This window comes from Chiroxiphia lanceolata, chromosome 2 (assembly GCF_009829145.1).
Source record: "Chiroxiphia lanceolata isolate bChiLan1 chromosome 2, bChiLan1.pri, whole genome shotgun sequence".
NCBI lineage: Eukaryota > Metazoa > Chordata > Aves > Passeriformes > Pipridae > Chiroxiphia > Chiroxiphia lanceolata.
The window spans coordinates 42,375,663-42,403,066 of record NC_045638.1 but is presented as its reverse complement, the minus strand read 5'-3'; the positions used below and the strand labels follow the sequence as shown (position 1 = coordinate 42,403,066).

Below are 27,404 nucleotides of genomic sequence, written 5' to 3'. Positions count from 1 at the left end.
TGTACATACAAAAGGAGGCAAGAAATCCAGACTATCTTTCGACTCGGGTATATAAATACACTTCCAATTTGGAAGTCTGTGTATATCCCACTGAAAATGATGGCTTTGCCTGGCAAAATTGACATATCCTTTAGTGGAAGGCTTACTATAACACTGAATATGCTAACTTGAGATAAACAAACTACACAGACAAACTTAATTATCTCTTCTTCTAAAATTACCCGTTTTGCTGTTTCAAACAGAGAAGCTGCTTCAGTCTTGCCCACTTGTTGCACCATTTTATAAAACAAGCTGTCTTGTTCTTGAAGCAAAATGTAAGGTTCACCATATTCTTTCAGTCTTCCTGCATCTAAAACCTGTTAAATCAGCAGAAACCAATGTATTAACATAAGAAAATTAAAAACTACACGTTAGAGACTAAAACCCAAATGTAGGCGACTACAAGCAAGGGGGAAATGCATGCAATTGAGTACTAAAATGAATTTTGTATCCTGAAAATGAAGTACGTCCTCTTCAAACTAGTATAGCACTTTCTTAGTTTACAGACCTGTTGTACAATTTTAGAGTGCCCTACAGCCATTCCACCTATAGGAATCCAATGTAAAGTTATGCAGAATATGGAAATAAAATGTTGGTGCAGCCAACAAAACAGCTTATAAGATTCATTGTGTAAGAAGGAAACAAAGAGGTCCAAAATGGGCTCTGAAGTAAACAGCTGTGGGTAAAAACCACGCAATAACCACCAAGACGGTTAAGGGAGAATAAGTAGGTCTTTTGAATTAGAGGAGGTGAAGATGTAATTAAAGAAAATGAGGGTGTTGCTGAAAAGATAAACAATTTCTTGCATCAGTTTTGCCAACTACGTGTTAGAAAGATACTTATCCCTGAACCTATTCTTTCTACATAAAAATAGATGAGATGCCACCACCACAGGCACAGGTACCCATAAAGAGGGGAAGGGAGAAAGAAGAAAACAACAGAGAAATTAAAAAGGCATTAAGTCAGCAAGCTACAGAGAATATACACAGCCAAAAATATCAGAAAAAAACCCCAGGAATAATCTGATTGAACCTCTAAGAAAATATTCTCACACTAGTGACTCAATTTAAGACTGTACGATAGCAAATATTGTGCTTACATTTTGAAAAGCCTTATGGGATTAATTCAGAGAACTTTTAGACTAGCATATATATTTTGAGATAGGACAGCAATTTAGTTAAGACAGTCATTAAAACAGTCAGAAAAAGACACACAGATCACAGGTAGAATTTGTTCTCTACAGCATTAGCAATCACAAATCTGATATAATTCTTAATGCACCATAAGAAAACTAAAGGAGATACGATTTATACGGATTTCCAAAAGATATCTGGTATAACTAAATAGCTGTGCTACAAGGGGCAAATGTTTTCAAGAACGTGGACAGAAACTGAGATCAGAAATACACAATACACTTTTCTTTGTAGAAAGTTGAACAGGTAGGAACCACATGATTCTGGTATATATGGTAGCTATGATTGTGTTAGTGATCAGAAAAGGAGGTATCAGAGAAGTGACAAACCTGCGAATGACACAAAAATGTGCAGGTAAGTCTAGGCCACAGATTCAGATACACCTAACTAACCTAAAAGAATGAGAAACACAATAGCAGAGAAATGTCAATATTGACAAGTGCAATGCACTCAAATACCTAACTGGCTTATAAATTAATGGTATTGACTCAAGAAAGAGATTTGGGTATTAGTCTACAAGTTCAGTACTTTAGGCCATGAGTAGGAGTAATGAAGTTTAAAAAAAAAAAAAAGAGAAAAAGAATTTATGTGAGAAAACAAAGTAATTCAGAAAATATTTTTATTCTTATATAAATAAAAAACTGAATACAGATGGCATGCTATTGACAATATTGCCCCAAAGAAGGATTTCAAGGACTCATAACTCAAGCCATAATTGGTGTACATATTTGTGAGGAAAAAAAAAGTAATTAAAAAAATGGAGCTGTTCATTTCATGAAAGAAATTAATAAAAGGTATTATGAGGACAACTTCCAAAATAACAAAAATAGTTCGTAAACTTGTTTGAAAGAAGAATCTCTAATAAATTTGGCGGTAAATCCTACGTCCTGTGAGGAAGCTTTCCAACTGCCCTTTGGGGGCTTTTTTTTTTTTTTTTTTTTTTTTTTTTTTTGCCTGTGTGGCTCCTTGAAACAAAGTACCTTGATGGCCAAGGGCACAGCAGATCTCCAAGTGGCCTAGACCCCGGCTAATGTCAAAACCCACAGTGAAGGGGCACAGCTGAGCTGATCCCTTTGTCTGCACCACAGTGAAAATAAGGTGCTGCAGAGATCACTGTTGACTTGTTTGACACCAGGGACCCAACACCTGGGGAGAGGCACCCACCCCTTCCCTTCCGGTTCAGTTAAGTACATGGCATTTGAATGGAAAATAACTCAGCCAACAACAGCAGCATAATTACATCTAATTTTATAAATTGTATGCACAGAAACCTACAAGAAGATATTTGCTATTTTCAAAAGCTCATAACTTAGAGAATCCAGGCTATACTATGATTTTTCTTTGCAAGTGATTTTCAGTACTGTTTGGTATGATAGCTGAAGAAAGTTCTCATGGAAAAATGTTGAAATATTAGTAATATTGCACAGCACAATATATAGTCATTTAATATACAATAGCTGCAATATTTCACCTGCAAAGGTATACTTGCACAGACGTTTATTTTTCAGTGTAATTAGTCCTATCCCATTTAATCTGAATATTTAATGATTAATTACAAACATAATTTTAATCACAATCTTTTCTATACCACAGTATGTCACAGTTAGGGACAGCTTCCTTAAAAATGCAATAAATTATCATATACAATTCAACATTTAAATCTATGCCACAGCATAGAACATCTCTGGTGCCTTCAATAAGTAAAGATTTTTTCAGCATAGCATTACATTATGCAATCATTCCTTAAGAAAGGAAACAAAAAGCACCTTCATTAAACATGTCTCTTACAAGTAAAAAACTGCAACAGAAAAGCAGAGGGTTTAAAAAAAATTATATTTGCAGTATTGGAATTTTAACATTCATTTTGCAAATATCTGAAAAAACCACAAATACCATCTTTCCCCTCCAGAGAACCTGGGAAAAAGGAAAAAGTTATTCTTCCTTGAAAAGTTTTAAACTTTTTAAACTTAAAGCCAAGTCCAGAAGATGAATGGATAGAGCGAGTAATTTCTATCTAGAAAAACCCCATTCACATTTTAAACAAATCATTAACCTTTTCATAGCCTTTCTTGGAGAATAAAAACAATCTTATGTTACGAAAATAGACAGAACAACTATAGGAAAACAAGCTGTGCTACTTTTTAAAAAAATCTGAAATGAAAAATAAAGAAAAATAAAGAATGAAACTGAACAGATAATATCATTCCTACAAGTCAGAAACACTCTATAAACGCTGTTTACCAAGAAAAACCACTTTCTACTAACTGCTGTCATCTACGAGACAATGGAGAAAATTTAAGCTGATTTACTTGGATACATTCATATACTTATACATTTATTAAAAAGCGCTTAGACAAAGAGATAGGTACTCTTCTTTGAAGAAATATGTGCTGATAAAATTTAAATAAATAAATAGGTACTTTGGCTAAGGCTTTGCATACTCTTACTCACTGACTCCAAGCCAAATTAAAATCATTAGAACTTCAAAAAGCCAACTAATCATTCAGGAAAGGTGGAATCTGGTGTTTACCAGCCACATATTTTCTGATCAACTTGCAACGCTTATCACTGCACAATCCAACAGAATCGAACCCAGATGTGTTCCAAGGCAGTTGTACCAGTGGAACTTGATACAGAAAAGCCAGAGAAGCTTGTAGCTGGTGAAATCAGATCAGCAGGGAGATTAGAGAGGACACACACAGGAGCGCTTGACTATGAATCAGGCTGGGATTTCATCATAGACTTTAACGCAGATATTCAGAGAGAGGGATTTTGCACAAAACATTCAAGTTTTCAGCTCCTTGGTCTGACTCTTTATAAAATACAACAAATAAAGAAAAGACTCAATCATTCTGTGGGAGCTAACTGTCTCTGAAATATTCAGATAGCCCATAGTAAAATAAAAACAAGCACAAAAAAGCTATATAAACCCAAAATGGTCATACATAAATCAGGGCCAGATTCTCCAGCCTCTTGGACTGGCAGCTTTTTTTAACTTGCCTGCACTGTTCTTGCCTTTGAAGTACCCACCTTTATGACTTCAACAGGATTTTCTCTAGTGAAAGAGTAATTCTAAGAGTACAAAATTTACCAAATTGGCTGCTGGCGATCACGTAAAAGAAAGCATACAGGAAAATTTTTATTCAATGGAATTTGCTCACCTCCCTGAGTAAGGTGAAACCACTCTTTACCTATAGCTATTCAAATTAGCCTTACTCAAGTAGTATTATATAGAGACATCTTAAGTTCAAAGAGAGCTCAAATGATATATTTTTCTTGAGTAAAATCCTCCCATGCCATCTAATTCTACTCCATCTAATGTTTCATTCTTGGTGAATAGTCTGGGGCAGTGACTTCTCATCCCAGCTGTGATCTTTTCAGAAGGATAAGCAACGTGATGGGTAGAAAACAATAGTTTTGTACAGCAATTTGTTTGATACTTGAGGCACAGAGTAACACAGAAAGAGTGAGATAAAAAAATATGGCAGGGAAGGACAGAGAAACAGACAATAAGTATTTGATCTTGACTGACCTGAAATGGCAAACATGAAAAGAGTATTAGCCATTTAAATGTGTTGTTTATGTTAACTCTAGTTAGAACAGAAGCAGTATTTGCCTATGCCACAAAAATGTTGCTGAACTAAATTTGAGTAAGGTTTGACAACTACATTTTGCCTCAGCTGTAACCTAAAAGGGTATCTCCCCCCATCTTGCCTAGGTCCCTCCCCAAATCCCCAAACTTTGCAGTATTTTCATTCCATAGCCTCATGGTTTAATGTATTAATCAAGACAAAAAAGTAGGGCAAGGAAGACATAAAGGAAAACATAAAATGGTGAAAAAGAAATCAGAGATCCATTTCACAAAGAAAAGAGAGAAATAAAGCAATGAATGATGAGGATATTATGTCAAGATAGTCCAGTTTCCAGCAGAGCCAGGAGAAAGCTCTTCTCCCTCATGATTCCTACAACTAACCTATATTGTTCTGTTGCATAGGATTTTGGAAAAGCAAGCACTCATTTTGTAAGTGAATTTTAAAATTTTCTTTGTGGATTAATATACGTAAAAGAAGTGTCATTATCCACAGAAAGAGAAAGAAAAAGGGCCTTTACAAATGCTGTAACAAACACCAAGTACTTGCAGCTTTCCATAGACACAAAAAAGAAAGTTCTAAATCCTGCGTTTTCTAACTTTCAGCAACAAAAGCAGACAAACCAAGAGAACAATAGTTATAAAACATTCTGAGAAAAAAACAGCGCAAGGTTGGAAGTGTTCAGCAACAGAGGAGGGGGGCATGGGAATTTATTTCAATTATTATTGAGGAATGGTTAGTATTCTTATTCACGTTCATATTCACCATAAAGCCAGAGGGGAAATGGGACATTTAAGAGTTGATCATAAATGTTTTTATTTCCTATTCAAAAGGAAAATAATTCAAGCAAATTATCTCCTTGGGAATACATCTGATTTAATTTAGACTTGGAGAAGACATCACCAAACAACAAAATTATTATTAAAGTTCAAAACTCTGCTAGGAGTACAACTTTGAACAATGTTTTCCTCAGAGAGCATACATCAAGACGATCTTCAATAAAGTCCTGGGAAGAGGAGAATATTCAGGAGATGCTTCTGGGTACATCATATTATAAGAAATATATTACCCAAGACAATACATAACTTTGTGGGAAAGAGTCACAGCCTGTGCTCCAGTTGGCATTAAGTTCAGATGCAAGCATGTTCTGTCTCTTCTGTCTCATCATGGTTTGTCAAAACAGACCAGAAACAAGCACATACTTCTTTGAAGAATCATTTATAAACATCAACCTATCTAAACATGCTGCAAACATCGAAGAACATTGAGAAGGCCACAGATATAAATCAGAGCAATTTAGAGTTTCTTTTTTTCTATTCTTTTTAAAGTGTCCCCCCCTTTTTTTATTTATTTTTGGTGGTGGAGGGTTTTTTTGGCTCTCTTTTGTTTTTTTTGTTCTTAAAATTTTTTAAGTCTTCAGGTTAATCAAAGTAGTCCCCAAGCTACTTCAGAGTTCCTATACAAATTACTCTACCAGTAACTGAAGACAAATTTGGTGTCAAATAACGTATATTTCATGTATCATGCATACAAACAAAGCAGAGCACACTTGGGCGCTTACCTTCTTATAATCTGAATTATTATTATTTTCAAACTTGCAAAATATTTCACCTCAGCAGAGCTTAACTATGCTGCAACAATGCCAAACCTGCCACTGGGATTGAAATGTACCCCCTACCCACCTTCACAGAAAAGGCAACTTCAGACATTTTGTTTCTGTAATCACAAACAGTGGATTTCTTTAAACTGAATTACTCTTGGGCTATAGCTTAGGGGAAATTGAGCAAGCCAGCACTGCTGGAAATTGTTTGTAGTAGGTCTTCTTTAAGTTTCTTTCAGAGATTAAAAAATTTATCTTTTTGTCCAGTGGATGGCATACCACTGTAAGCTGGTTGGAACATTGTGGGGAAAATATCAATTATGTGTGTAGTAATGAGACTTATTCTACTGCTAATCATTTGATATTAACTCCTTCTGTTATCTTGTTGGAGAAAGCAGCCCTGTAAAAACCATGCACTGCAAATGTCTCTTGTACTGTACAGTTTCCCCACCTCAAAACATCTACATCAGTGTAAGTTCAACCCCTGCCTCAGAGATTATGAAGGGATCTCATGCCAGTGTTTACCAACAGCTGTACATGCTCTGACAAAACTCTCCCTTGGTCAATCAGTAATGACTGTTTCCATCACTGTAAAGCCACATTTCTCAACTGGATTGAAAATGGTTCAAATGTGTCCCTGAAGAGATAGAAGATATACTTCAGTTTTAAGAAATCCCACTCTTTAATAAGCTTTTGAGGGCCTTAGAAAGTTAGATAAGCTACACGGATATTATACTTTTCAAGAGGTTACGGAATATTGTTGCAGATGACTGAGCATGTCTTCTAGTTTTATCAGTTTCTGATGACAATGAACTTGTGGCTCAGCTGCCATGCACACAGTTTCGCCTTATCAGAAACTCTGCTCTGAGCATCAGCCACCAGCATGACCTGTACTAATTTGCTTTTCAACAGTAATACGCTATTTCTGAGAGAGTAAAAACAATTCCCTAAAGATGTGGTAGTATTTCTACTCTGGTCTAGATTCCATATCATTGTCTTCAAAGAACATCATCCAAACCATCCTCTTCTTATACTGATGGTAACACATTCACACACAAATGCCTGACAGAATGAGAAATTAAGGTTCATCAAACTGGCTTCACTTCCTGCAGAATTCAAAATCCAGCTCTTCCTTTGAATGCTCCAGCTGAAGTACTGCCTCAGTAATTAGTTGTTTTATTTAGGCAAAGAAGAACCTTGTTGGGCAGCCTCTTGAAATGGGAACAGTTTTTTAAGAAGTCAGAAGATGCCAAGGTTTTGGAGAGGTGTGGCTTAAAACTTGCAAAGAGAATCAACAATTCTAGTATATTTTCGAGCTCATTGGGTTTTGTACTCATTTTAGAAACAGCCGGGCCAGGTGTGATACTTACTACTGTCAAAGACACTTTTCAGCTGACAAGACTTGCTCTGATACACAACCACGGCACAGCTCAGTATTTTATGCAAAACACGGCTATACGTCATTACCATATCTTTTCTTAATGGTAAAGACGCATATATTACTCAGCTTTAAAAGCAATATTTTCACTGTTGATATTTGAGGAACTAAATCATTAAACTCAAGAAAGAACATGGAAGGATCTAGTTTTCCCTTGTGGTTGGTAAATATCAACCTAGTTTCAAAAGATCTGGCAACAGTGAAAATTGCCTTGTTCAGAATCAAACAAAACTGACCATTTCTGAAAAATCATTTGCTAAATGCCCAGCTTTTCCAGAAACTCTGAAAGATTTGACTTAACAAAAGATAGGAGAAACCTAATGGTTCCCAGGCCCTCTCCTCTCCATGCAGGTCCCCTTCTATGAGTACCCTTCATATTCTTATCTTCGCCTTTCTTTACCCACTTGGTCCCACAAGACAACTGGGATTTTTCTTAGGCTGAATTAAAAATAGTAAATTTAGTTCCAATATTCCCTAGTCCATATTTTCAAGACAGAGGCTAAGTCAGAAAAGGAGTTTTATTAGTGTTTGTTCCTTTTGAATAATGACAGAAGGTGCACTAATATGAATGTAGAAATTTTACTGGAATACTGGATTCAGATCCACAAGGTACTTTGAGGTTTTTATGAAAAACTGCAACTAGGTAGTTCCAAAAATTTGGCATTCATTCTAGCTACTATAATGCATTAAGCTCCCTTTAAATTCTTTTAACAGAACAGACTTCAACAGCACAAGTATAATATCCAATAATATTTCACCACTCCAGATACTGGCTAAAAAAGGTCAAATCCCTCTTGGCTTTGTGTTACAAAGCAAAAAAAAACAAACAAACCAAAACCATTTTATACCCTTGCAGTTGTCCTGCTTTAGAATTTTGAAGGACTGAAGAGAAGTTCTAAATGTAGTCCTAATTATTTCTTGTTTTCATAAAGTTTTATGCTCTATGGTCCCAGGCTCCAAGAATATTTACAGTCTCACCAATTCAACTCTCCTAGACATCTTGAGCACTTGAGGGCCTCTATCTGACAGTGGGTAGCTCTCCACCAATGAAGCAGTCCCATACGTACATACTTAAAATGAGAGAGTCAACACTAATGGCAGCACATGCGGTTTTCACAAAGAACTGTTCTTCAACTAGGATTGTATGTTTCTGTATCTTGTGACTTATGGAATCCCCTCTAAACTGAATATCAAGATTTACTGTAAAACAGATTCATTATCCCACAGTGATATTTAAATAAGTGGGAAAAAAACACACCAAAGGAAGAGTCAACAGACCACAGCATTTGTGACTTTAACTCAGAATTATTAATTTAAATGTACCACCACTACCTTCCTACATTCTCCACATCTCCATCTGAAGTTGGCCCACTGAAGCGAAAGCTCACATGAAGGTATCAGCAGGACAGATGCACGAAACACGGTGCCTGATTTATGAGACCCAGATGTTCCACCACGGTAAACGCAACATCAGAAAAATGAGAATAACTGAACAAGGGAGGTTTACCATAAAGATGTGGGAAGTCATTTCCTATTGACCAAAAAACCAACTCAGGTCTGGCAGTGAAGTACATAGTATTGTTAGCCTGAATATTAGTCATTTCACGATGTAACCACAACAGGTTTTCCCATAAATAAATCAAATCTCTTCCCATGATTCTCTCATCAGAAAACTTCCTATTGAATGACAGATTTTAATTACTAGATCAAGTTCTGCTTGCATATAGAGTTTCCATTTCAAAGAAGTATTGCACTGATATGAAAACTCTCTATGGAGAAACATATTTGTCATTGGAAAATGCACAAGTTTTGACTACTCTGTGGCTTTCCTCTAGAGATGCCCAGCATAGCATAACAGTAAACAACTGCATCAGGTTCTTGCAGATGCATATACTTTATTTGCTATTGAACCACTACGTCCCTGGGTGAGGCTCACTTTCCGTATGCTTCTGTTTTCTCCTCTGTTAAAACAGTTTCTGAAAAGTATTTCTCAACCTGGAGAAGGAAGCAGAGAGGAGAGGGAGGAACCGGTGACAGGGATTTTATGAGATCCCACTGGAATTCTTGGGAGTGGTGCCTCTTGGGTGCCCCAGGGTGCAGATGCAATTTACATAAAATGTCCTTGCCCTCTACAGAGGGTGAGTACAGGACAGGCAAGCAGCTGTTGTGGTGGTGGGGAAGCTACCTGGAGTGAGGGGCCAATGAATCAAGCCTGAGCTGAGTTTCTGCCAGGATTTGCCATCATGGAAGAGGTAACTGCAGCATTTATCCTATCCTCCCCTTCTGCCAGGGAGCAGAGTGCCTGCTGTGCCAAAGGTACTGCTAGCACCTGATGAAAGGAGTTACAACTTGGTTTCTCAAAGTAATGAAGAAAAAGGAATGAGAAAGTGTCCTATTATATGCTGGAGCAGCACAGAGGGAAAAAAAAAAGGAGCTTGAAAACCACTGGATTATAATTTTATGGTAGTATTATTTGATGGTCTGACTTAACAAGTCTTTCCAACTTTGGTTCCAAAGATTGTATGGATAGTTCCCTATCTCACCCAGGTGTTTGAAGTTTAATTAATTAATGTTTATAAAGAGTGTTACAATTTCCAGATGAAAGGTCCTATGCAAGTGCAATGTAGTATTACTCATCGAGGTGATTGGGTTAGAGAGTATCACATTACACAATACAGCTCTTCCCTCAATGATTTTAAGCATTTGAAGTTCTGATAAAATGTGTTTATCACTAAGACAGATATAATGGAAATACTCTTAAGGCGTGACCTGGATTATGAAAGCTAAGGTATGGTTTTGGGAATGGAACAAACGAGAATTAAAACAACTCCTGAGGCCAGATTTGTCTACAGTTGTATAAAATAGATTCTGTTCTTCCTTTTTACCCTCTTCCAGTAGGCTTTTCTTCTCTTCTAAAATAGAACCGGTTATTATGGTGGGTGTGAGCAGACATGCAACAGTTCACATTCAGTTCCTATTTCCATACTCATCCAACTTGACATTTTCTCATGACTTTCACAAAATCATTTTCTGTATTCAATTTTTTTTATTTTATTTTTTTTTTTAATGTTTAGATTAACCCTAAGGGCATACAGGTTTTTTTTGGAAGTTCTACTTTAACCAGCAATTAAACTGAATTAAATCAAAACCTTGTGGACAACACCAGGCTGGAGACTGCAGTCAACACATTCAAGACAAAGCTGATATTCAGACCTATTAAGGTCTAGACAGGCGAAAGGAATAAGTCAGCATGAACTTCATGACACTCAAGAATGACAAATGTAAAGTCCTGAATCTGGAATGGATCAACTTCTTGCATCAGTACCAGCTGGTGAGTAACTGCCTGGGCATCAGCTGTGCTGAAAAGGAGGTGGTGTCCTGGTGTTCAGTAAGCTGAACAGGAGTCAAGCAGTGTGCCATGGGTGCCAACAAGAGTGCAGACCAAAGGAACTGCTTTATTCAGTGCTCATCAGCACAAATCTGGAATATGGCGACCCTCGGTACAAGAAAGAGGAAGGCAAATTCGAGCAAGTTTGAAATAGGGTTACCAGGGTGTCCAGTGCACTGGAGCACTTGACCTGTGAGGAGAAGCTGATGGAGCAGCGCATGTTCACCCTGGGGAACTGATGGTTTCGGGGGATTTAGCAGCAACCTTCCCATTGCTACAGAGGAGTTACTGAGAAGACAGAAGCAGGCTCTTTAATGAGTGGGAAAACAAGAAACAATTGCCATAAATGAAAAGGAAGCTTTCACTGGATATAAGAAAAAAAAGATTTCATGGCAGATGGGACAGGTTGCTCAGAGAGACTGTGGAATTTCCATTTTTCAAGGTTTTTCAAGACCCAAATGGAAAAAGCCCTGAGTAACCTGATCTGAAATTAGTGCTGACCCTGCTTTGAGCAGGAGGTTCTTTTCAGTCTGATTCAGTGGGAAGGGAGCAAAGCCCTAGGTTATATATACTTGTTCAGGAATGGGCTTGGACTTTTGTGATCGAATTAAGTGTTGAACAAGTCTGCTCAAAATTTGTTTCAAAAGCTTTACTCATTATTTGTCAAAAGACAATGGTTAATATTCTGACTGCTAGGGTCTATCTTTGTTCTTTCTCCTCCATTCTCTGAAACTTACCACGATAGCAAAAAACAGAGATTTGGGATGCCTTATAAATGAAGGCATCATAGTACCTAGAGGTCTCAGTTAAAGTAGAAACAAAACCAGGATTTTTAATAATACCAGGTAATGGAATAACAATGCACTTTGTTTGTGCATTTCTGACTCTTAAAAAAGAATCCGTATCAAGTTAAATTTCGTGAATTACTAAAACACATTATTGACTAACCAAATTATATAACACACTGAAAGCTTTCTTTAGTTGAGTCTTCTCGATTTTTGTGATATTGAAGTAAATGATTAATTTTCCATGAATGCTGTTTTTATTAATAACTCTCATTAATTGTTAGTCTTCTAGAGGAATATTCTTTTTCCTGGCATTTTTAACATGTTATTCTTCCAAAATTCTGCTATATCCTCATTAGAAGTTACATGCCTGAGTAAACCAAGTAATTAAAGTGTAACAAAAGCACACCTGCCATAACTCTGATCATTCTAAATATGTGATCATATTTCTGATTTGTCCATAAACAGAATCACTAACTAAGGATGTCAAGAAAACAGGTTTGTTACGAAGTCACATCAGTTTTCCCCTTTTTTCTATCCTATGCTTCTCAACCTCCTCTCTCAAGAAATTACAGAAATCTGTAAGAAGATCAATATGCAGCAAAGTAAAGAGATGAAAAATGTTTACTGTTTGCAGACTCAGACATATCTTCTTGCCAATCTATTTCTTACTACTCTAAAGAGACCAAAGGAATTAAAAAAAGACTATTAGACAAATAGGAAACTAAAAATCTTAATAGTGGCTAAACTGAAACAACATAAGGGTAAGAATAATGTACAGACTCTAAAAATGCAGTAGAGTAGCTATGTAGCTGGCAATTATCCTGAGAAGTTTGGAGAAAAGGGGAATTTCTATGCTTTGCTCCAATGATTTTTGGCAAAAAAATTGTAAATAAACATCTAGTTTTCATTGCACTTCATGATAATAAAGGTAAAACTAGGAAAATATCTTCATGGAAAGAGCATTCTGTGCATAACATGTTAATGGTGGCTAATGAACCAAAACCCACAGAAACCCCTTTGGACAGCTAACAAACACATACAGCTATTAATTAGGTCACAGTTGTTTCCTCACAAATCTTTTGTTCATGTTAGTTGTAGAAAACACCAACATATCCATTAAACCTGTAGGGAGGCATTCACCAGTGAAGAAAATATTTATTTATTATACGTTAAATGCTTGCAATTATATGATTACTTATGGCAGTTCTGCTGGTTTCTCTCTTTGTAAGTAAACTATAATCACTCAGCTCACAATCTATTCTACTCCTCAGAACACCATTCAGCTCAGCAGATGAAACTGTTTCATTTTATGTACTTCAGACAACCATTGTAACTCTTATCAAAGATTTTAAAATCTTTTGAGCAGCCAGTAAAAAAAAAAAACAAACATGGAAAGATTTACCAGGCTTCACTTTCATAAAACAAACAAAAAAAAAGCTGAAGAGGGTATATTTTAAGGTTACCACCAGGAGGTGAAAGGTAATTTCTGCTTGAAGGTCAGCTAAATCTGAGCTCCACTTATGAACACAGTTTGCCCACTACGTCAGTTATTTCACTGACTAGTTGTGAAGAAAATACTTGCAAAGGGCTCATGTTCTTATTACAGAAAATGGTAAAACTGCAGGCTGCACATCATTTCAAGGACATAAACCAGCCTGATTTCCTGAGAGCCTAGGAAACACCATTGCCTTTATGAAAATAGTCAGCAAGTATTTCCTAATTTCTATGCGTGTGCAACACACTGTGTGGCAGACAAGATGGCAGATACGAGTATATCACTGGTCTGTTTGGAACAAAGATGGCAGAGGCTGCTGAATTGGTAGTGCTTCACCTTTTCTGTTTGAACCTTGCTTTAGAAAGCTGGCCATGTTCATTACCTCACCAGCCTAGTTCCACTCCTCCCATCACTACCTTTGCCCCAGGGCAGCTGCTGTCTCCTTACCTCCATGTCTCCTGCCCCAGAACCTCTACCACTTCCTCCTCACACATCCCACAGCAACTATTGTCACTGCCGTCCTCAGCCCACCGAGACTGAATTAATAAGCCTGGCCGAATCCAGCTGACTCTGTCCAGAACCTCTTGGGTGTGTCTTCGCAGGCTCCTAGTACAGGCAGAGTTTATTTGGTCTGCTGCTGCACCTCACCTGCAATGGGTTCATGTCTTGTGGGCTGGAAAGCCAAAGAATGTAAGAAGTCTTTTCAGGTCATTATGTCTAGAGTTTTGTGACTTGCTAATCACAGCAATGAGGATAACTAGGTTAACTAGGTTAAGCCTAAAGGATGACTTAAACACCTACCCACTTTTGTATCAAAATTAAGAAGAGTCAATAACATTATTCTTCTTCAGGAAAGAAAAAAAAAATTAAGCTGTTAACTGTCTTACCATAATTCTATCACTGTCAATAATGGTGTTCAAGCGGTGTGCAATGGTCAGCACTGTGCAGTGAGCAAAGGTTTCACGGATCGTCTTTTGAATGAACTCATCTGTTCTGAAACACAGCAAGAGCAATGCAGACAAGAATAAGATATTTGCATGGATAACTGAATGGCAGGTAGGTTTTATGACTTTAACAAACATGACTGTATAGCAGGAAATATGCTAATAAAGTTATTACAGTGCCTCTTCCTCTTGTTATATTAGATGACTTTGAGGTTATCATAAACATACTCCAAAATCTATCATCTAATGCTTTATGAGGAAGGAGTTTCTTCTTGCAAGCAGAGCAATAGGTTTCATTTCAGAAGACTAATTTCCCAGGCTTTGAACACAGAAAGAGGAAAATTCTGTAGATTCAGATAGTCCTAAAGATTTCTACACCAAAAAATTTGTTATTCTCTTTGGAGCTTTAGTTTGTGCAAGCAGTGAAGAAAAGTTGGTGAAAGTAAATAACCTTCATTGCAAATCAACTGAAGAACAAACACAAGACAGCCTAGAACTAAGGTTCTTGATTTCAACTGCAAAAGGGGATTAATTAAAGGAGAGGGCTGGTAAACTAAACTAGGACTGGAATAGCTCAAGAACTTGAATACAGAAAAAAGAAAACTTGGCATACTCTGTAAATCAAAAGAGTTAACTGGAACACACAACCCAAGGAAAGGGATAAAAGATTTCAAGTTAAGAGTCTCAAGCCTACTATATGAATTAACCACCTAAGAAAAGGATACCAGAAGGATACATAAGACTCGTAAAGAATACAAACGAAGCTAAAACATAGACACAAGTACAAGGCTGAAGTGATACCTGTCATAAATCAAGCTGAGAAAGTGAAAAGGAAATAAAATTATATGGAAAGATACTTAATACACTAAGATGTTCTTAAGTTGTATAAATAAGCATTAAGGTAAAAGAAGTGGAGCTTATTCAATTAACTAACTGTATTAGAGAAGCATTGACACCGCCTAACTTAGAGAACACCAGTCAGGTGTTAATGTCTATAGTCCTGTAGACGTGACAGTCCTCTCTTTATCAGTGAAAGGGGAGAGGCATGGCTGGAGGGTGAGTCACAGAACCTGAATTAGGCAGCCATCAGGTGATGAATGCCCTCTAGAGGCACCTGACAGCCCACACTGCATAGGTAGCCTTGGCTCCCAATCTGGGCACAAAGCCAGGCCATGTGAATACTCACATATTTCCCATGAGCCTTCAAAAAACCCTAATGAGTAGTAACAATGGAGAAAAACGTACAGAAACCAAAATTCCAATCCAAGATGGAAGGATGCCACAAAGAACTCAAAATATACTGGGGTTAGTTGGACTAAGGAATCTCCAGCCTACAAGTCAGGCACTTGAAGGCATGGGACTAATTTCCAGGATTTCTATTAAAACATGAATTTGTTCTTTTACATATGACTGAAGAATAATAAAATGCTGCAGATGCAGTTAAAACAGGACAAAGGAGGTATCTGGATAAACTAGTATACTTAGGCAGACCTGCTGGCTACAACCAGTTGCTTGTAAAGCCTTAATTCTTCATATTGTTAAAAATAGGAAAATAAAATACATAAAATATTCATGCAGCATGTCTTCCTCTAAGTATTATTTTTTTAGACAGAAGTAGCGCTCCACATTGAATCTGTCTGCACATAATAAATATTTGGTATCACTTCATGAATTACACACAAATAATTGTTTTGATGTCACCATGTCAAGGGGCACCTGCAATAAAAAGCGGACAGACAACTTTGGAAGAACAGGAATAGGAGCTCATGCTCTGAAGGACTAAATGTAACTTCTGTTACAAACTTAGTAGAAGCAATCGGCATGACAAAGGAATAGACAGATCCTTGCTGATGACAGGACGAATCATCAGAGAAGAGGAAGATATAAACAAGTTTAGTAAGAATTCCCATGTATGCTGACTGCTATCTTCATCTGGGGACAGAAACATTTAAGTTCTGTCATGAGCTTGTTCTGGGCCACAATCTGAGAAGGCTTGGTCCTTCTGCTCCTACTTCCTAAAAGAAGTGAAAGAAAAAGGTGCGAAGCAGGTGTTCCTCAACTCCTTTTGAACCAAGGCCAGTATGCAATCAGGGAAAGAGATGGGAGGAGAAGTCAGGATAGACCCAGGCTCTTTAGTTCTGTGTGTTATCTCCTTAAAAAGGAAGTTGTTCATCATGTTCCACATCACAGCAATAGCAGTGCTTTCACCCCCATGTTAATGCATGTATATTTTTTTGCTGTCTTCTCAGCAACGCTTCAATTACCTGACTACTCTTACCTTCAAAAGAAGAAAAAAAACCCAGGGGCATACATGGAAACACTCACTATGGAAGAACCTTATAAAGACAGCAGGATGTTTTCTCTGCAACAGTTAACATAGCAAAATAGAAACAAAAGGTTTAATACTCGCTAGAATTGTGCAAAAGAGGCGTTTTTCTTTCCTTATAGTCAAGCTCAAGGTGAAGTTTCCTGCAGAACTACTACACAGCACAGAGAATCACAGCTTGCTCAAAACTTTGAAAACAACTTTTTAAAGGGCTCAAAATTATTTGTAACTCAGGTTATTCTTACTATTTTCTGAGAATGCCTTGAACAGCCTTGAACATCCCTGTCCTCTGCATTAATTTACTATAGCTCCTTGTATTACATGTATTGTTTAAAGCACTACCTCTTCCTACATTTACAACAAAAAAACATTTCTCTTTCTTAGATAGATACTATCCAACTATTATCTTAAACAGATATTTCTTGAATATAAGCTTATCACTAATAAGAAACTGCTGGCCATATTGTGGGTGTGACGAATGTTCTAAAATGAGACTACAAAGTAAACAGAAACAGACTTAATAGCTCCATCTTCAAATATCACCATATGAAATCTCATGCAGATGTGTCTGCTGACTGGCACTTGGCTGGATCCTCTCTAAGGCTCATGGTAGATCTTGGAGCATAGTTTTTGGGACAGCAGGTAGAAGCACCATTAGTAAGCTCCAAGAGAATCTCGGCAAGAAGATGGGAAAAGGCACGAAAATCTAGAAGACCAAGAAAAGTATCTGTATACAGAATTATGTGCTGACAGAGTGGAGACTATATCATATACCAACAAGAGCTAGAAAAGTACCAAAGGAAGCATAATTTCTGTTCCTTTTTCAGGGCATAAATGGACTCTTTGTGGTGCCTGCCCACACTGAGCAAATGGCCAGGCATATGTCAAGTGATTTCATCACCCATCTAAGTAGATCAAACCCCATCATCTTTCAAGCACATTAAAAACCAAAGATGCAACCCGAATACCAAAACCAGGGCTGCTGGATGACAAAAGCTCAACCCTAATCTGATTATATAAAAATGGGAACCACGATACTCCCTATTGCAAGGAACAGTACCATAAGAAAGCACAAAATGGTGGTATAGCTTCCCACAGGCACCACAGGTTGAGGATCTAACACCAAGTTTCACAGCAACCCAAGATCTGGTGTAACCTGAATTAGTTGACTGTGTAAAAAGAAAACTATCTAAAGAGCAAGAATAAATATGATCTAAATGAGAAGCAACCAAGCTGCTGAAAGAACACTAGATAAGTCATTATCTTCTGCCTAATATTCTCCCGTGGATTGTCCTGGAAATGTATCTCACACTACACAACTCCTGAGTGACTTCAGATAATTTCTCCAAAAGAGAAAGAGTTACAGATAGCAGTTAGATGTAACAAAAGGTTAAACCTTACAAGGTTAAGTTGGCTAATGAACTGAACTATGTGCAATGTCTGTTTTTACCAGACTCAATGAACAATCAACGTAAAAACATGGCAGTGGTCTGGTCCCAAAGAGTTTTGTCCTCTGTAAGCAGCAAAAATACAAGTTAATGCATAATACTGCAGTCAGTGAGCAGAAAGCTCATTAAGTTAAACAAAGTTAGTATTTTAAAGAAGTCTCAGTTACTAAAGATCTTGTTTTAGTGTATCACCAAAGCGACTACAGAAAGATTTTCAGCATTTTCACTCCAGATCTCATGCAACTTTCCAGAACACTTCAACTGCTTTACAATGACCCTATTCTTCAGAGTGAGAATGGACCAAGAAGACAAAATCAAATTATATGTCTGTCAGTCATCACATAAAACATTCAAGTAGTCTGACTTAGGGCAACCTTCTCTATGGTAAGCTCCTCCTCCCCCTCATAAAAGTGCTGACACCCCTGCAGCATGCAGAGCAGGTGGTAGCTATGAGGAGCAAGGAGGATAATACGGGTATATATGGGATCTGGAACATGTAAGAAGGAGGGAGAAGGATGAATTCCAAATTCCTTCCCTTCACTCCCAATAGCAGATAAGAATGGCCTAGCTGAGCTGGACAAACACGGTGGGGAGTAGTCTCAGCCCTGGGGGGTAAAGTGCCCACCTCTCCTCTCACCCTGCTGTCCCATCCACTGCCTCACATCACCTTCCTTCTCTTCTTCCCACCCCTAAACCCTGCCTTCTCACACTTGCTTCCAGGTGGAGCTGCAGAAGGGACACGGTGGCAGCAGTAGCTGAGGCAAAGAGATCAAGAGCCAGAAAAACAAACAAAAAAAGAAACAATATCTCCAGAGCTAACAGCAGCTCCCCGTGGTTTCCTATCTCAGGTGCCTGATACGATGTCTGCTTGCCGCCAGGCTAGAGACAAGGGTGCCAGGTATGGGGGTTGTGCATCAGAAGAGGAGGAGGTTTTCCTTACATGCCAAAAATGCCTCCCTTAACTGCTCAGTAAAGCAACCCACATCAGCATTTCCTGATGATGGTCCTATCAGATTGCACAGCTAAAAAATACTTGGCTCTAATTATATCAACACATTAAGGAAAAGGTAATAATGACTGTAATGCAAACTGAATTCAAAGAAGAAGTTCCAAGTTATTATTTGTATTGTTATGCTTAGAGTTCATACAAACAAACATTTACCTTATTATAATATATATTGCAGTACACATTAATCAAGATCAATTAAATGTATAGTGCAAGTTGAGAACACACATGTGAGATGCCTAAATAGGGAGGATGAGTAAGATGGTATTAAATTTCCGCAACTATGATTAATCAGAGTTAATCTATCAGAGCTTAGCCAAAAATAAACTAATACTAAAAAAAATAAAAAAGAAAAGGAAAAGAAAAAAAAGAGAACCTCTGGGAAGGTTTTAGAAATACGCTGTTAGCTGAACTGCAAAGCTACCCTAGTGGCACCGCTTCTCCCCCAAGAAGATGTTATAAAAATGAGTCACGCCCAGATGACATACAAAATCCTTAATGCATCTGTTTGAGGGACTTGCTGTGTTATTGTCCTCCTTGGACTCTGAGTTCTCCCTCAAGCCATAGTTTGTTGGAACTATATATTCAGCTCAGACTAATTGATGCAGTACGTTTGCAGTATTGTTTCCAAAATATTTCCATCAGCGTTTCAAATGTTTCAAAAATTAACAGTGGGGTACTTAGCTATTGGAACAATTTAACAAGGGTTGTCATTGAATTTTTTTCTATTGAGGTTGGATGTTCTTCTAGAAGTACACTGTAGTTCAAACAGGAATGAATTCAGGAAAATTCTGCTGGCCTGAGTTATACAAGACAAAATAACGAATGACAAATTAGTCCCTCCTATAGATTTAAACATCTCCAAATCTGTTTTGCAATTCCTATGGTGTTTAAGACAGCTTATCTTCTACCCCTGCCCCTATTTTATTTCTAACTTAATACACCAACATCTGAGCCATCTGAAAGGATAGCATCTCATAACCAAAAGTATCCATCCAGTTTTGCTTAGCCATTTTTCACCCTTCTAGTTTTAGGGGGGTTGGGGAGTTTGAGATTAATTAATTATTTTTTAGTTATTTACTTCCAACAGACATTTCTTCCAGAAACTTGTTTCATGGCTATTCTGAAGTTACAGAGATGCATTTCCAAGAACATTCTTGTCTTCTAATCTATGGCTGCAGGACAAATGAACTTTGAATATTAATTTCCCTATTCTAGAGAAGGCACTGAAATTAGGTATATTTTCAGCACTTAGTTTATAGCATCTGCTCCATAGCCAAAGCTCAATGGCCACACTTTGAATACACAAATATGATGGTATCATTAAAAACCTAAAAACAGCAATACAAACTTCATGTAATACAAGTACAGGTGAACATATTAGAAGAAAATCCAGCTCACTTTAACATGACAGATTTCGGTTTTACCTTGGGTCCACATTTGCTGTTGCTTCATCGATGATAAGAATACGATTTTTTTTTAGAACTGCTCTGGCAAGACACACCAGCTGTCTCTGACCAACACTAAAATTAGACCCAGATTCTGCCAGCTGCGTCTCCATTTTATTAGGTAGATCTTCCACAACCTCCTTCAGTTGCACCTGTTGACATGTCAACATATTGTAGGATGAGTAACTCCCTTTTAAATCACCTGTTGTGAATCTGATGACACAACAGTAAGTATGCAAGGTTTGCCTTTTATATTCTGACACAAAATGAGCAAGCGCCAAGTTGGATTACACAGTGTGTCAGTTATTAGAATTCTAAAAACATTAAAGCACATTGTTAAGAATCTATTAATGTTCATTAAAACTAAGATATGAATCAAAATATAACCAAAGCATCATCCCAAAGGATAATTTTTTCATAAGAGACTTATATAACAATATACCTGTCTACACACACACGCACAAACACGCACATATACAAATGCACATACAACAGTGTACCTTTTTCCATCAACAGCTATACCCTTATCAAACTTGATGAAAACATCTAAAACCTAACACACGCAAGCACCGTAATGTTGTTGTTATTTGGATTGTAAATATCAGATGTACATAATTAGATTTATTAAGTTACCTCTTCCAAGGCATTCCACAGCTCTTCATCAGTGTATTCATTGAAAGGATCTAAGTTTTTCCTCATAGTTCCAGTGAATAAAACAGGCTCCTAAAACCCAGGAAAATGAGCATTCCATTATAAATACAGGGTTTATAATGCAATAGGTAATTTAATGATAATCAGAGCTAACCTATATCAACAATAGCACAGAACACGTAACAAGCAGCTATCATTTTTGAAATGCAAAAACGTATTTTACAATAGCGTGCTTAAGGGGGATATGGGGGGAGGTAAATGCTCAACTACTCTGTATGAAGATAATTTACCAAACAGGACAGGTCTGTTTGCAAATGGCTGTACACAGTTATGTCAGTACTTAAATGGGCATTTACATGCCACTGTCCTGATGCCACAAGCTATATATATACTTACATGAAATCGCTGCTATTCTTCTGGTATTGTTAACGAAAACCAACAGCTAGCACTGTCAATGAGCTCACACTCCTAAATTACATTTGGGCAGTTTTGAAAACCTGTTTTTGAAGTACACAAACCAAAGATGAATCAAAGAGCTCACAATGACTTTCTGGTTTTCCTTCTCTATTTGGCTGTGTTTTGGTTTTTTTGTGGAGTTTTTTTGTTTGGTTGGGTTTTTGCTTGTTTTTTTGGGTGTGGTTTTTTTGGGTGTGGGTTTTTGGTTTTTTTGTTTTTTGTTTTATTTCATGCCATAAAAGCCCTTCCATTTTACCATTAGGGCTATGAGGAACAGCTTTCACCATTTAAAATCTATACCCACTGAAGTTAATCTATATTGCCACAGCATCAGAACAAACTTACTTAGAACTGGAGCACTGCTGGGCAAAGCTCTCACTCAAAATACACCAGCGAGTCAAATCAGTACCTCCTCCCACTCAGGTACCAATATGGGTTTACCTGTGGTCGAAGCAAGTTTTGTTCTACTTCAGTTCCCGGTCAAATAAATAACAGATAATTAATCAAACTGTCACAAATTAATTTACACTGAAAAATGTAGTATTTAAGAAGTGAGAAGATAACTTTTGGTTCAGAACTCCTTAAGCAATATGAGTTGCCAGACCTGAGTCATGCAGTGACATGACTTTAGGGTTAAACTCATCTTAATACCACACATAAAGACAAGTCAAAAGCCGTAACAGTGCTAATCAAAAACGGAGAGCATTCATCATGTTGTCAGCCTTCTTTAAACTTTAAACATTTTAGGCAAAATGTTTTCTTTTTTTTTTCCTCCACTAAGAAATAAAGTCTAACTTACACTGGATAATTTCAGCTTACTCTGAGATTAACCTCTGTCGTGACTTACGCCCCATCTAACCCTAGGGATGCCCACTCCAAAAGCCTGCAGCAAATCAGAACAGAATTCAGACCTTAAGCCTTTTATTGTCTCTTCATTTCTAAATCATTTGAGTGCTATAAAAGAATTAACAAAGACATGTAACATGCCAATTATTTGAAAGCATCTGCTGCAACAGCAACATATCACTAAAAACCTGTTGAATGAACAAAAGGAATTAAAACAAAATATTTCCAGGTTAAAAAAAGTTTTCTTCAAAAACATCTAGAAAATAATTTGTTTTATAATACACATTTTAATACACCATTTGGTGTGTTTTGAAGGTATTGTTACATTTATTTTCCTTTTCAATCCATTTTTATAGGTTGGCAAAATGAGAGCTGAATCTATAAAGTGTTCATAACTACTATAAAAGTCCTAACAACAGACATGCACTGCAACAGAAGATAAGGATATTTTTTAATTATCACTTCTGACACAGATTATTATTTAAAACAGGCTGGTTTATGAGAAGAAAGTAATAAGACAAACCTGTAAATAATTGTTGTAAAAATGCTTGCAGTCAGAGAGGCAGACAACATTTGCATAGAAAAGATTTACAAACACAACCTTTACACAGCTCCATCCAAGCAAGCAATTAGAAGCCTAAGCACATTTTTATTTCTCCAGGTAGGTATTTAAACTTACACACAAGAAAACTTCAGTCTTGCCTCATCACTCTCTAGGAATGGTTCTGTTTAGCATGTTTAATGTAGCAATTCTAATAAGCATCTCTCCCTCTGGTTTCTTAGCTTCCCACATAATTATGAAAATATCTGCAGGAAAACAACTACCTGATGTTGTTTTTTATTGGCTATTTTTATTATTGGCACTACTATTAACACAAGACAATGCCTATCACTCAGTTTACTATAGTAGAAACCTTATTCCAAACCCTTCTCCTCTTCTTACTACCACCACTTCATAGTTTTGCACATTTTAAGTAGAAACAAGTCTGCCCTTACGTTGAAAACAAATGCCACTTACTAGCCTTAGGACACCTAAAACCTTTCGGGACTATGATATAAACTTTGATAAAAATTACAGAATTCCACTGGATTAAAACAGTTTTAAAACTATGCCAATAGACCTGTGCATGAAAAAACCCCTCATGTATAATCAAACGCAGTGAACTTTGAGCATCTATATCACTCAACATGTAGAAACTGTATTTGACCTGCAGTTTTCCTCTCTCAGTACACTATTTTGTTCAAATTTAGTTGAATTCTTCAAAACATAAAGATCACCCACAATAACTAAGGGCAAGGCTTTCAAAAAGCTGTAGAGCTTGAATGAACTGATGATCATCTGCTTTCAGAAGAAAGGAACACTTCACACAAAAAAACAAACAAAAGAACTTAAATCTATGTAAACTGTTCTTTACATACAAAAGATGACTAGTTCCAGTGAGCACTTCCACTGTGCAATAAATAAGCCTTCAGCATGCACAAACGAAAGACATCCTGCAACATTAGGCAACAATGTAATTGCTGCGCAAGTACCTATTTTTTAATTTATTTAATTTTAAAATAGCATATCTGTTTCTTTTCTTTGACCCTTATTCTTGGGGGGTGGGGTAGCAAAAGGAAGGTAATCAAGAGAGGTGTAGAACCACTGTTCATTATAATTTGTATTAGATTCTCAATTTAAAGAAAATAACACTCTAAATGCCATTCTGAAAACGAGCTAGCACAGCTTCAGACATAAAGTTGGTGTAAGGACTCTTAAATACAGTTTCCATAATAAGACACAAAGATCTGAGAAATAATGCTGAACATGGCAAAAAAATTCCTCTGGTTTCCAGCCTACTGTTCAGTCTACCTGACAGTACAGACCAAATTAATTATTTTCCAAAAACATGACTTCACATTTGCAGTTTGTGAGTTTTCCCTCTTCCTCCCTCTCCAGTGGACAGCAAATGATCACAGAAGAGACCAGAGCCCTCATGAAACAGTAACCTGCACAGACTTTGCCTTCTGATGTTTTAAGGTTATACATAACCCATCTCTGATTCAATGACTTATTTGAACGTAAGACCATAAAGAGAAGACCTGTGACCTTCTGGACTTCTTTGAAGATCCTTTCTTCTACACCAGCATGAGAGATGAGGCTATTCCCAACATGGTCTTAGTTGGTTTTTACTCCTGTACTGCAGCCTTTCCTGCATTCAGCTTCTAAAATTCAAGTTTCTGTTTATGGGTAATAACGACCCACTCTTTTGTCTGTTTCCCCAGTCTTCTCCTGTCCAACTTTCTCCCAATAATGCAAAAGCTGATAGCTCACTTCTAGGTGGCACATTTGCTATTTCTAGATATAGCATCAGTCAGTTTGTACTGGCTTGACTACAGAGATGAAAGTGGTCCTTCAGAGTTCCTTATTAAGGAAGCTTCAGGCAACGCATCAGGCAGGAATTGCTGTGAAAGGTTCAAGTGACTTCAGAGGACTGCTGAAGATTGGTATAGACTTATCAGATTTCTCTGCCTTTCCCAGACTATAGGAGGACAGCATACTGCAAACACCTACACACAGGTATTTCAGATGAACAGACAGTACAAAACTAGAAAGAAAATGCTCCAGTCCCCAAAATTGATTCTATTTATCTTAAAATAATCAAGACCTGACTCAAGTAAGAATAATGCCTCGCTACAGTTTTTATGTCTACTGCATACAGGGATGCAGGGGGAACATATCTCAGCAAAGCACTTTAAATACTACGGTATTATTCTGAAAATGTTTACGGCAGACCAAGTCACTCTCTTACCTGAGGTATAATTGAAATTTTCTTCCGCAAGTCATGGAGTCCTAGCTCTGATGTCAAGTACTTATCAATCCAAATCCTTCCTTCAGGTTCCGCCAAGCGAAAGAGGGCTGCTATCAGAGAGCTTTTCCCAGCTCCAGTTCTTCCCACTATTCCAACCTACAGAGCAAGCCAAGCCTGCAGAATTAAACTGTGAGCTTTTCAGGATAAATTAATATGTCAAGCAACATTTTAACAACATCACAGGATTTAGAGTAGAACAAGCACCAAATAAAACTTTTTCATAATTAACATTCTTTCAAGAGGAAAAACCCTCTCTCCCCTAAATCAGTTTGGATTCAGGTGACATGTGGATACACAACAATCTCTTGGATCATATTCAAAGGTGAAAGATTTTCCCTTAATGTGTGGTGTCTTGTTGTGTAAACAAGATAAAGTGGCTCAATGCATAGTAATGTGTTCAAGGCTGCTGATTTTTATACTAAACCTGATTTGCTAGGTGATGTTAGGCAAATCATTTCAGGCATGCATCTACTTCTCAACCCAAAAAAGGACTCCCATAAAGCACTCTGGGAAAAATGTATTCCCAATTTAAATAATTGAGACTGATTTTGGTTAGCGTGGTCAAGGTGAAGTACTTTAAAGTAGCAGGATTATAAACCATATTCATACTTCTTAAATCTTCAACATGTGTTGAAACTACAAGGCCATGTGAGCAAGCTGAAATTCCTTTCCAAACAAGACAAATAGTGAATAATAACATCACAGAGACACAGGCTTCTATTTGTTCCCAAAGAAAAACTGGAAGACATATGTAATCTGAAAAAAATCAAAGCTTTCAGAAAAAAGAAACGATGCAAAATATGGGATTGATAACTTTAATGACAAGGGGCTAAGACCTGCAAATATTTCTTCTTTTTTAACGTTGTCTTCGGTAAAGGATTCTTAGAGCAAACAACGTACAGTAATCAATTGTATCAGGGAAGATAATGGGTTTAACCCTCTACACAGATCTGATCTGGTAGAATTTGGTATTTCCTGTTATAACTGCTATATTTCCAGAAAGAAATCAACACACTGGAAAGAGTTCAGAGCAAAGCAACTTAAAGTTAATATGGATTGGAGATACTGATTTGATGAAGAAGGATTTATGATGATTAAACATGTATAATATGGCCTGGCAAAGTGATTGGGGTGCAAAAAGGAGGAAGAAACATGAAAACCTTCATGAGTATACATACAGACACCAGAGGGCAATTACCCATTGCCAGAGACTCAGATGTATGCAGCAATGACTGCTGAAATGAAATTAAGCACAGGAAACTGCATCAAAGAGCAAGGAGAAACTTTTGAACAGTCAGAGACACTTAAGTTCCGACAAAACAGCAGTGCCTACATTTGATAAAAATACACAAGACACTAAAAAAGTATACTTTGAGGAGCAACTTATGCCACATAATCTAAAACGCATTTTCTACTTCTATCTTCCGAGTCAACAATTTCAGCCAGCTATTCGTTATTTTACTATTGTATATAAACTAATTAACATTTCTACAGTGCTTATTATTAAAGAAACAGACTGATTTAAGCAAATCTGTTACAATAAATGATAAAATGTCTAGTATTCTAAATTATATCAGTGAAACAATAGAAAAACAGTTCTGAACAGATAAACTGCAGCTCAGAAAGAAAATGCTGAATGAAGAACACAGACAGAGTTGTGAAAACAAAAGTTCAATTGTTTCTTTGCAAATGTCAGTGATATAAAGTATTGTATTAAGGATATAAAGAAAAAAAACATAAAAATACATTGATACTTAAAATAAAAATGCAGCTGCTCTGCATATTGTCAAAATCCCACTTTCAGTTTGGCATCAAATGAAAGGGCTATGCTCTTCAGCGTTTAGAAGAATGCATTTGTATCTTTGGTCCAACTGACTACACGCTGCTGAAAATTGA

The 27,404-nt window shown here is 37.0% G+C and overlaps 1 protein-coding gene across 7 annotated transcripts in view; it reads right to left on the bottom strand.

Moving 5' to 3' along the window:
• The window catches only part of ABCC4 (ATP binding cassette subfamily C member 4), a 148,361-nt gene that overhangs the window by 8,937 nt on the left and 112,020 nt on the right, over positions 1-27,404 (bottom strand). For 5 of the 7 annotated variants that reach the window (XM_032679063.1, XM_032679067.1, XM_032679066.1 and 2 more), the window contains 5 exons: positions 25,449-25,604; positions 21,337-21,426; positions 20,683-20,855; positions 14,419-14,524; positions 222-356 (listed from right to left, as the gene is read on the bottom strand). In XM_032679063.1, coding sequence (XP_032534954.1) covers positions 222-356; positions 14,419-14,524; positions 20,683-20,855; positions 21,337-21,426; positions 25,449-25,604 — 660 coding nt within the window. Of the gene's footprint in view, positions 1-221; positions 357-14,418; positions 14,525-20,682; positions 20,856-21,336; positions 21,427-22,022; positions 22,252-22,309; positions 22,694-25,448; positions 25,605-27,404 lie in introns of those variants that run through there. The other 2 variants (XM_032679071.1, XM_032679069.1) reach the window with 2 other exon arrangements.